This window comes from Spea bombifrons, chromosome 2 (genome assembly GCF_027358695.1).
Source record: "Spea bombifrons isolate aSpeBom1 chromosome 2, aSpeBom1.2.pri, whole genome shotgun sequence".
Classification (NCBI taxonomy): domain Eukaryota; kingdom Metazoa; phylum Chordata; class Amphibia; order Anura; family Pelobatidae; genus Spea; species Spea bombifrons.
In genome coordinates this window covers 121,131,566-121,143,226 of record NC_071088.1, presented here as the reverse complement: position 1 = coordinate 121,143,226, position 11,661 = coordinate 121,131,566, and the positions used below count along the sequence as shown (strand labels likewise).

Genomic DNA, 11,661 nt, shown 5'->3' with positions numbered 1-11,661 from the left:
TTCCGGCATTTCACCATGCGCTTAATTTCCTTGGGTGTGTGTTATTCTGGATTTTTGTTTTATTTTTAGGTCTTTACTAGTTTAACATGTAATTATGGAAGTCACTTCTGTGAATCACGTTGAAGTTATTTTCTATTGATTTTATTCTAGCTTTTATCAGCAAAGTCCAGAATCTAGATTTATTTGGGGATTAGTCACGGAGTTTAATTGCAAACCGTGCATTTTCAACCACCTTTGTCACCAAATAAGTTTAGACGGGTCTGTCAATCAAACCCCTGCCCATACTTATGTAGAATGTGTACTCAGTAGGTTATTTTGGGAATTAATATAATTTGTCATTACTTGATCTCAATTTAAAACAAGACTTAAAAACAGAGTGTAACTTTGTACTTGAACAAATTCAGACTTCAAGCGATATAAAAAAGCGCCACTCATTTAATATGTAAAAAGTATTTCATTAACACATCTGTACAACAAAAGACTTTGAAGAGGATGCATCATATAGCATTACCCCTCCTTTTATAGTCCATACGCAGGTTATAATAAATATACTTCTGTACTGATGATCATTCCAGGTCCCTACCAGGGGAATCGCTGCTAAGATTTAATCTAATGGATTGGTAACTCTTCCAATAAACAGTACAGAACCTGTAAAGTAAATAAAATAAATCAATAAATGGGAACAGAGAAATCATATTGATCGCTAAAGTCAGGGCTTGACTAGAAACCATAACAAGTGACCCCGTTTCACCACCCCCTCACAGAAAAGCATAGGGGGCTGGATTCACAATGGCAGAAGATAGGCAGCATTGTGGCAGGTCTCTGAGTTGGGGGGTGTAAGTGTATGTATGTGTATACACCGTAGCGTCAGTGCATATGTATGGCGCTGGAGTTAATCTGTGAGTGTGTGTTTATACTGTTATGTCTGAGTCAGTGTGTATGAATGTATATGTATAGTGGGGGAGTCGGTCTGTGTATGAATGTATATGTATAGTGGAGTCGGTCTGTGTATGAATGTATATGTATAGTGGGGGAGTCGGTCTGTGTATGAATGTATATGTATAGTGGGGGAGTCTGTGTGTAAATGTATAGTGCCAGAATCGGTAATGTCTACTGTATTGTAGTGCCAGAATTAGTGTATGTAAGTGGATAGTATGTGCATCTGCATTAGCGTGTATGGTGTTGTGTATGTTATAGTATTTCATTAGCATAGTGTCTGCATAAAGTGTGTGTATTTGTGTATGGTGTTAGCATGTGTGTACATAAGTGTAGACTGTGTGTTGCTCTAAGGTGTTTGTGAGCATAAGGGGTTAGCATGTGTGTGTGAATGATTAAACAGACAAGATTGAGTCTTTGTGGTGTAACCCCTTGTCATGAAGGGGTTAACTGCTGTACTGTACAATCTGGTGCAACACTGAAGAAAGGTATGTTTTATGTTGTATTTCCCCAATTAACATCTTCTAACTGCAGACCAGGGGGTAATATATGAAAATAAAACCATGACTGGGGAAGGAAAGCTGCAATATATAGATAATATGTCTCACCACTAACTGTATTTAGTTTCTTCCCTCCTTCATTAATACCAAATTATAGAGACAGACTCGAGTGGACTCAGTTAGTAAAATACCAGAGGTAAATGATATGCGTTCTTATTGAGTCTCCGATGTTAATTGAAAGCGTGTTGATACAGTACCTGAGCTGGCTTGTCTTAAGAAAAAGAAAAATGGCCTGTCTGCTTTAAACACGGGCATTCTGGATCGTTTCAGCAACACCATAGCTAGTAAAACAAGAACAAGAATGGCAGAAGCTGTCATGGTTATACAAATAACAAGGTAACATGGATATTAAAATATTAAAAGCATACTGCAAGTCAGAGGTTTTTGTCTAGGGTCTCTAACGGTTTAATTACTGTAATTAAAACCACACGTGCTAGTAGTTGTATCAGAAAGTCTTTCGACTAATGGGCTATACCTGGGAAGTCCTCAGGACCGGTCCCCTGAATGTTTTCTCTTCCTGCTCCTTGTGGTTAATGATAGACAGTAGTAGGGCTTCCACCACCAATATACAGGAATTGAGGTTGGCGCTGGGCAGAGCAAAAACGCCGATTCCCAACATAGATGAAATGCTGACCTAATGCCTTGTAATCGGTGGCGGGTCCTGGAGGCTCTTGCACACACCTTGAACGTTCTCAGACATTGGGTGCGTAATGTGCTCCTGAATACAAACAATGGCACAGCACACGCTACCACTTACCTGTGACGCCTGATGCCCTCGTGCCCCCTTCTGCCACTTCAATCTCTGCTTTATGGATGGCTTGGGATATGTACAGACTGTCTTGTTCTAAAAGATAAGTTGCAAGCTCTCATGCAATTTACTGGTTATCGTGGCAATTTCCAAAAATATCTAAAAGTGAATGTGAAAATCAATTACCTGAAATTCCGTTAAAATTAGCTTTTGCTGGATCAAACAGGTCAGAGACTCCAAGGGATGGCAAAACCATCCTTAAATCACTGTAGCTTTGTAGTTTGAACCTGAAAGCCAAGGTAAGGTTAAGCCATTGACATATATATATATATCGGCATATTCTGCAGCGCTGTACAATGGATAAACAGGACATAAGTCATGCATAACAAGAAACATAAGGTAAGGAGGACTCTGCTGAAAGAGCTTACACTGTTTTTAAATGTTACATGGCAGCTGCTGTGGACTACAACTCCCATTAAGTCAGGCATGAACTGCCATAGGAGCCAGCATGTACAACTGAACTAGTGTCCTTGACCAGAATTATGGTGCCCTTATTTTGATCACTTGCGGCACTTCCCATGGCCACTAATATAATTCCTGTTTCCTGTTACCCTGATTCAGGGTACAGTTTATTTCTTAAAATATATATTCTACATTATATTACAGTAAACATGTTTTATCTATGCAGACTGAGACAAATGTAAAAAAAAAAATTTCATTTGTAACCAAAAAAATAATCCCTACATGCTGGCAGCTGATCGATTGTAATATCAGGTTTCCAGCATGTCAAAAGAATAAAATGAATGCGTGATAGTACATAACACCCTCCCCCCAACCTGTTATAACCCCCTCTTTCAAATACTAAAGAAGAATCCCTACTTACAAGCAGTAATCAGAGTTTTATTAATGTTACTGAGTTGCTACAGGTTGATCGCTGTGACTATTGAGCAGCCATTTCTCTGTCCATTTGGCATCTAAGAGGATGCCTTGTTTGGCCACCCAAATGACATCAGATACCTGCCAATCTGAGAGTTTACCTGGGCAAGAAGATGTCCATTTTGATCCGCTTCATGCTGCTAGTCCACAACGCAATACTTTTTGACGTCAGGTTTGATTCAATGCACGACAATTGTGTATTTTTATCCGTTGGACGCACAACAAACATGCTGACTGTGTTCCCAAGGTAAGGCAGTTCAACAACTGTATACCTCTCCGCGGACGGGGTGTAAAACTGACCTTAAAACACATACAAGAATGGCTTTTGTTCGATACAGTGTATTTTTAAAAACATTAAAGAATATGGGGATTATGGATTAAAGGTGACCGGTTATAAAGTATCTCCATAGCAGCCAATGAAAGTACTGGGCATGTACACTATCTCACAAAAGTGAGTACACCCCTCACACTTTTGTAAATATTTTATTATTTATTTTCATGTGACAACACTGAAATGACACTCTGCTACAATGTAAGGTAGTGAGTGTACAGCCTGTATAACAGTGTAAATTTGCTGTCCCCTCAAAATAACTCAACACACAGGCATTAATGTCTAAACCTTGGCAACAAAAGTGAGTACACCCCTAAGTGGAAATGTTTTTGCTTATTTGTTACATTTAATTGTTTCAGACCATTCAACTTAGTTAACAATGACTTTGTTTCTGATCTTTTCTTGAATTTCCTTAGATTACGATCATGAGCTGATTTTTGAGACCTTTTAGCCTACTTCACTTTGCAAGACAGGTTCTGTGTACATGATGTTTAGATTCAACAGGACCGTCAGTAATCACGCCTGGGTGCTCTAGTGAAATTGAACTCAATTTTCAATTACATTTGGTTAAATAGTTAATTTAGTAACTAAAGGGGGATTACTTTTTTTTTTTTTTTATTTTTACTTCGGGTCGGATAGCTATTTTTTCCTTCTATAAATGCAATTATTTAAAAAATGCATTTTGTGTTAATTTGGGTTATCTTTTTCTAATATTAAAATTAGTTAGATGATCTCCCTTCCGAAAAAAATACTGCAGTTTTTTCTGAAGTAATACTGCAGTTTTTTGGACATGAAAAAACTGCAATACTGCACTTTTACTGCAGTATTACTGCACATTTACTGCAGTTTTACTGCATTTGTACTTCACTGTACTGCAGTTGTACTGCAGTTATTTTTGTACGGAAGTATAAATGCAATAAAGCTGCAGTACATTGAACTACAACTGTAAGTTTGCAATATATAAAAAAAAGTGCAGTAAATGTGCAGTAATACTGCAGTACAGTGAAGTACAAATGCAGTAAATGTGCAGTAAAAGTGCAGTATTGCAGTTTTTTCATGTCCAAAAAACTGCAGTATTACTTCAGAAAAACTGCAGTATTTTTTTGTAAGGGCTGAAACATTTAAGTATGACAAATTTGCAAAAAAATAGAAGAAATCTGGAAGGGAAGGTGTGTTCTTTTTCTCATTTTACGGTAGTAGTGTTTAGGTGACAGCAGTGAATCCCACTTTTTTTTATAAGGTAAGTTTTTCAGGAAAATGGACTCCAGATACCCTCGCCTCTGAAATGTATAATTTGCCTGTGGATGCTTTTCTGCGTGCTTGTCTTTCTCAGCTATATGTCCTCATAAAAATACTTTCTTTGTACTCATTCTGTCGATCTGTGTCTTTGCTTCTCTTTATACCCTCAAGTTTAGTCTTTAAAATGCTGAAATATTTGTTAAAAGTCTTACCATAGTTGACATCAGCAGTTTGATGCATCATGGGAACTTTAACCACAGATCCATCGTTGCTGATGAATGGCAAGGTCTGTGTGTCCGTGAAGGAGAATTTTGTTTTCCACGTACTTTTGAAGTACATGGTGCTGACCAGAGCAATCTGCGTAAGTCCAGGTCCAAAAGCTTCAGTTGGCACCAGGGTATGTGTCCCACCTTTGGAAGGGAATAGATTTATATACAACAGTATCCAAAATATATAGGTGGTTCCCATTAACTGTAAACATTTCTTTATTACAATGAAAAGGATCATTATAGGACAATGATGTTATTTGGAAATCTATTTACATAACTCATTTATTATTAGCTTCACTGGGAAATTAGTAAAAAAAAACTGTTCAATGGAAAAACACAGAATTTTACTTGTTTGGTCCCTGTGCAAGTCTAAAATAAGTAGTAGTAAGTTTTCCAAACAGTAATAAGGGGCTTTTCTATTAGAATTAGTTCTAGAATTTGATGAACAATTTTAAACTCCTCCAAAATAGATTCCCAATTTAAAAGCCGGAAATATAACCATTAACAGAATTTTGAACAAATGCTAAGATTACAGAAGGTAACCTAGAATTATTTTCCATGATTTACCAATCAGTTACCAGACTGTTAAGATTGAGAGAGTAAGATTATTTTTTGATAGCTCGAAGTAGATTCCAATTACAATATACAGTGGCAAGAAAAAATACCTTTTTTTCCCCCATCAATTGTTCAGAAAATGTGATCTGATCTATATCTAAGTCACAAGTATAGACAAACACGATGTGTTTAACAAATAATACACAAACAATGATAAACGTTCATGTATTTATTGAACCCATTAAACATTCAGAGTGCTGGTGGAAAAAGTAAGTAAATTTAATTGGATTTAATAACTGGCCAAACCTCTTTTGGCAGCAATAACCTCAAACAAGTAGCTGCGGATGAGCCCTGCACCGCATTCAGAAGGGATTTTAGACCATTCTTCCTTACAAACCTGCTTAAGCTCAAGCATATTCTTAGGATGTCTGGCATGAAAGTTTCTCTTGAGGTCATTCCACAACATCTCTAATGGGTTGAGGTCTGGGCCACTCCAAAAGGTGGCTTTTCTTTTTTAAAGACCGTTCTGGAGTAGATTTACTTTGATGTGCTGCATCACCCAACTTCTACTGAACTTCAGCTAGTAGACATCCATCCTGACTCCAATTAGCTTTTGTTGAAGTGATTAACTTTAAGAGTTCACATACTTTTTCCAAACCAAACTTTTAATGTTTGAATGATGTATTTGTAGTCAATATGGGCAAGAACGATAAAACAGTTTGTGGTATTAGTTAAACAGATTGCATTTGTTCATTATTGTAACTTCGATAAAGATCATACAAATTTATGTATGTTATTCCAAAGGGTTCCCTTTAAAAAAATGAAAATTTATAATTTATTCTAACTGATTTATACTTAAGAAGAGTGAGCTTTCTGCACCTCCAGACCATGTGCAATTTGGTTTATTCAATTTAGGCCAGCTGGCAACCTGTCCCTTCTCATAATCTCAAGATTTAAATTTCTTCTACTGTAAATGGGTCATAATTATTCTGCAGGGACTAATGCGTGCCGTATTCTTGTTTATATTACATAGCACTTGGCAACGTAAGTATTCAGTTTTTGTCCAAAAGGTAAAATGTACACGTCAGGAAAATTAAAATATATGTATCATTTGTTGAACACATTTCTAAAGCTTCAATGCCATTGTAAATAGATTTGAATGTACAAATCCTGCCTGTAAATAATAATTTAATCTTGTCACATAAAACAGAATTAATTTTCTCTGGGTAAGCTTAATTATCTGTAAACACATGACACAAAATCTTGAACGTAAAGAGTGTAAAATAAAAGCACACAAACGGAAGGCGTCCAGAGGCTAAAAGACATTGTTGCCATAGGAACATAAAAATCTTCTTCGTTTTTGGGATTTTTGTTTGTGGTTAAATATTCCAAGGAAAGAATAACACCAGACCTATTGAAGTTCCTTTTGCTTTATAAATAATAATAATTATTATTATTATAATGGGTTATTTTATTTTAGCGATACTTTAAAACAAGTAACTTTATCATTGGTGGATTACTTACCCCCTGTCTTGCTGGTAACCCATTGATTTATCTGCATCACAGTCCTGTTATGTTCTCTGAAGTTTGCCAGTTGGATTCCACTGTTTGCCCACCGAGCAGCATATTCAAGAAAACGGGGTGAAAGCGGGGTTCCTGTTTGCACAAACAGGGCATATGCCAAGTGAATCACTGTATCGTGGCTCGAGTTGGTCAGCTCCGTATGTATGTCCTGCATGAAATTCTGCACGTTTTCATCTGGGGAGGGACACAAAATCAAAGTATATGAAATCTCAATGTATTGCTAATGAGACGTTCTGCAAGAGACCAGTGAGAGATCACTAAGAGGCCACCAGTGGACCCTTTGATGACTTCTGCTGCTAATGAATATTGTAATTACCAGCCATGCAGGCATTCATTTTAATCGCTAGTTAAATGGTATATTCACTTGGTGCTGGGTGCATTTTATATTCTTAGGTAATGTCTTTTGGTTGAATAAATCAGTGCCATTGAGTAGTAATCCTGGGTTAGGGTTACAGCAGTACAATTATTGATTATTGCTTATATTGATTCAGTTGTTGTAACTTGTAACCACTAATTCAAATTTATTGGGGTGATATGTGGTAATTTAAATAATATCCCCATATGACTATAAAATATTTGTTTTGTGTGCAATTTTAAAGTGTGTTTGCGAAGGGGGGGGGCTTGGAAACCCTAGGGCTTCATTAGCACCAAAACTCTGCAAGGTCAACCACCAAGCAGGAAGTGGAAGACTAGACGGACTACATATCTGTAGACATGTTGGACATCCAGTAAGCAGGGACATTGTTGTCACTCACCTATGTTAATTTAGAGCGAAGTCATATGAGTTTTTATTTCTGTGTTTCCTGTGTAAACCCATCCTAGTAACTGAAAGATGGTATATTGCACTCATAGCTATATGGTATAGACAGCCTTGACAAGGGATAGCTTTTGATGACCAATAATAACTGTGTGAAAACAATACCACAATTCTAAGCATGTATTGTTACCATGGACATCGTATCCCAGGGCATTTTCCATCTGAGTAAATGTATTCCCTTGTGCCCCAAACTGTAGTAGCCCCAGAGAGCTGGCGACGCTGCTTGGGGAGACAACCAAGTTAGTCCTGTTCTTGGTCTCCACTAGCTTCTGGTACAATCTGATGGCAAACTCCGTGTTCAGTTCTCTTAGTTTATCATACGTATTGCAGCATCCTTTGCCGAGGCAGCAGGAACCCACAAGGAACAGGATTAAACATACAGGAGGCATGGTGAATGCAGCAATGATCCGACCTACAGAAGCAAGAATTGTAGAATTACAGGGCAGACATTTGTCTTGTCCTATATTTCAGATTTTATTATCGTGTAATTTTATTTTTTGTATTTAAAAAATGTTTTATGTTATATTATTTCACTTAAATGTATCTCTTGTATAGATTATTATCTATATTTCATTATCATGCTTATTATTTGCTTTTCACTTGGATTATTGTGTTTTTTCTTTTGATCTAAATATGATACATGAATAATGTGTATATATATATATATATATATATTATAATATATTGTCTATTTTATATGTTATATACTCCTGTTATTTTCAATAGAGTCTCTATAATGAAAGTATTTTATATCAAGTTTTCAATTACGTCGATTTTACCGAAAGAAACAGAATGTGAAAGCAGGTAAGAGCATTTGGCTCATCTGTAAGATCTCAAGTACTATTTGTTTAATGGCCTTCTTCGTATAGTCAGGATGCCCATTCTATGTGTGCTTACTGTAGTTACATCTACTACTTCTGCTAGTAGGCTATCCCACCTATCCACCACCCTCTCTGTAAAGTATAACTGTTCAAGTTATTTTTATTTGTAATTGGCTTAGCATGGCATTGCCAGCGGTCTGCAAATAGCATGTACAACTCCTATTTTTGCTCAATTGCTTATGTGTTCCATGCCAAAACGTAAAAATTTTTTTTTGCACTCAATGTTTGTTTTCATAAGTTTAATGCACATTAAAATGTGGTATTTTCTGCTAGCGGTACAAGTTTTGTCTGGCAGTGATGCAGTTAAAGTAAAATGCAGTAACTTTTTAATGCATACAGTACATCTTAATAAAAAAATGACATTTTCGGGTGGCACTTTGTATTTATTAAATGCTATCAGGACGAGGTGGCTGTAGGGCATTTACATAGAGACACAAAGTCTGATGGCAGATAAGACCCATTTGGCACATCGAGTCAGCCCATTTCTCCTGATGTAAAGAATCAGACATTAATCAGTCCTCAGTCTTGTCTAAGATTGAGGATAGATTTATGCCTATCCCGCGCGTGTTTAAATTCCCTCACTGTATTAGCCTCTACGGAGTCAGCTGGAAGGATGTTCTACTTATCTACTCCTCCTCACCATAAAGTAAAACTTCCTTACATTACATTTAATTTATGTATCTATTTGCAGGAGATTAGGTTACCCCAAACAGAGCTACTCACGGTTGGAGGTCTGCGATGCTTGTATCTCCCCGTATACGTCTTTCTTTGCTGTATAGTTGAATGGATCTATGTCACGAGACTGCATAGAAAGTCATCGAGCCTCAGTCTCTGCTGGCACAATCTGTACCACTCTGGACATTCCTGTGGACTCTATATAGAGCGGGGCTGGGAGGCAGGTCACCAACTAGCAAATCCACTCCTGGGAAGCAAACACTTACACCGAGTGATGCAGGCACAGCTCCATTCATTCACTTATTATTGCCCTGTGTGATCGGATTGCACATGACTAGATTCAAAATACATTTCTATAAATAGAAACGACTTAAACCACTCTATTTACTAATACTCACCCAATACCGTATTCATTGCATTAACTACAATCTGGTAATATCAGTTATTCCTATCCATTACTTCTACCTCTGTGACTACAGGCAAGGGAAAGGGACGGTACGGGGAACAGTGCCGCGTAATCATTTGGGGGCAATTTGAATATGTTGGGAAAACTACCAGGGGCATTTGTGATGATGGCGTTCACGGTGATCTTAAATAAAAGACTAAATAATTCAGGGAGATAATGGATTGAAATTAAGGGGGGCATTAAAAAAAGACTGTAAAGGCATCAATTAAACCATGTATCTCCCCAATAAAATTGTTATTTAAATTGACACTACAGTACATAGTTTTAAAACTTTTCTTTCAATATTTGGGCTGGCTACCAATAGGGGAGTGACTGGGGAAGTCACTCCAAAAATCACATGACTCATAACAATGGCCGCCTCCAGATCTGCCAATAAAGGATGTTTATTGAGCCAAAAGGGGCATAAAACCAAGAAGAATCATCTGTTTTAGTTAATTTAATTGATAAACACGTGTTCTTTTTGTATATACTTTGGGGGGTCTATTCACTTAAGGGAGAGTTTGTAGGAGAGCTAAACAATTAATTTCCCTGATATCTCTATGCAATAAGAAAGGCCAACCCCAGCGAGCCTCTCGTTAAAGATGGCTGAACTGATAAAGTATAATGCATAGCTAAATAAGCGAGTTGAGTTTTAAGAACTGTTAACTATGCCTCATGTAGCGCCAACTCAGCCTTTCTTCCAGGAGAAACTCACTGAGGTCAGCCCTTCATAATGTATAGTGATATAAAGCAGTGAAAATGTTCAAAGCACCTACAAACTTCAGCAAAAAGAGGTGAAGAAGATCCACCAAACATCCTGAATCCTGAAAAGATGGACAGAGGGATTCGAGTCCCAGAGAGAGAATGACCCCTCCTAGAGAGAGACCCTTGGGGAAGCATATTGAGAACATCAGTTTCATCTTAAAAAAACAGAACAAAATATTTTTATTTGTTGGAGAAATGGGGCCAATACTGGTACTCCTTTAATGTCACCCTTACCAAAAAAACAGCTGGTGATTATCTGACAATTAAACTATTCCTTATGTGTTTTCTCATCTTTGAACAGTGGTAGAAGATCATCTGGCACCAGGTCTGTAGTAGGAGCGCCTTACCCTAATCATAATCCTGATCACCCTTAGTGCGTTTTATGTAAAATACTACAAATACGAGAGAAGACTCGGTTCATCTTAGAAATACCCATTAATGTGTTCTTATTCCTAAAGATTAACATTTCTTGCGATGACTTAATAACATGATATATATGAATCTAGGGAATAGCATTGTTTAAAAAATATTTGTCACAAACACATATTTTATATGAATTTTATTTTTTCAGGGGTCAACTGCCACTTGTGCCACACAATACACTGCATTGATCAATTGCAACTTGAAAGGTAAATGTTATGCAATTTTTTTCCCCCGTAAACATTCCATATTAATTATTTCTCATTTTTCCAGGTCTTGGACTTTATTCTGGAACAATACGCAACACACAAGATGTACCCATGTGAAACATAGGTTTTTGTTGTTGCTCATCACGCTGCCAATCAGTTTATGGTATTTGCTGGTTCTTACATTCCAGGGTGAATCTCCAGTACTGAAATATGTTGAATTCTATTCAGAGCTTCAATTTAGCAGCAATTTATATAGTTGTGGAATTCAGCTAAATACCTGGCTTTGTTTCC

At 37.1% G+C, this 11,661-nt stretch overlaps 1 protein-coding gene across 1 annotated transcript; it reads right to left on the bottom strand.

Annotated features, from left to right (window-relative positions):
- Nucleotides 1-604: 604 nt before the first annotated feature.
- On the bottom strand, nucleotides 605-9,664 carry SERPINE3 (serpin family E member 3). Its single transcript, XM_053456057.1, has 9 exons — nucleotides 9,580-9,664; nucleotides 8,106-8,387; nucleotides 7,099-7,332; nucleotides 4,963-5,160; nucleotides 3,282-3,480; nucleotides 2,431-2,531; nucleotides 2,254-2,340; nucleotides 1,694-1,777; nucleotides 605-648 (listed from the first exon to the last, which is right to left on the bottom strand). Exons 1-9 carry the CDS (start codon nucleotides 9,662-9,664, stop codon nucleotides 605-607), a joined length of 1,314 nt encoding a protein of 437 aa, XP_053312032.1.
- Between the last annotated feature and the right edge of the window lie 1,997 nt (nucleotides 9,665-11,661).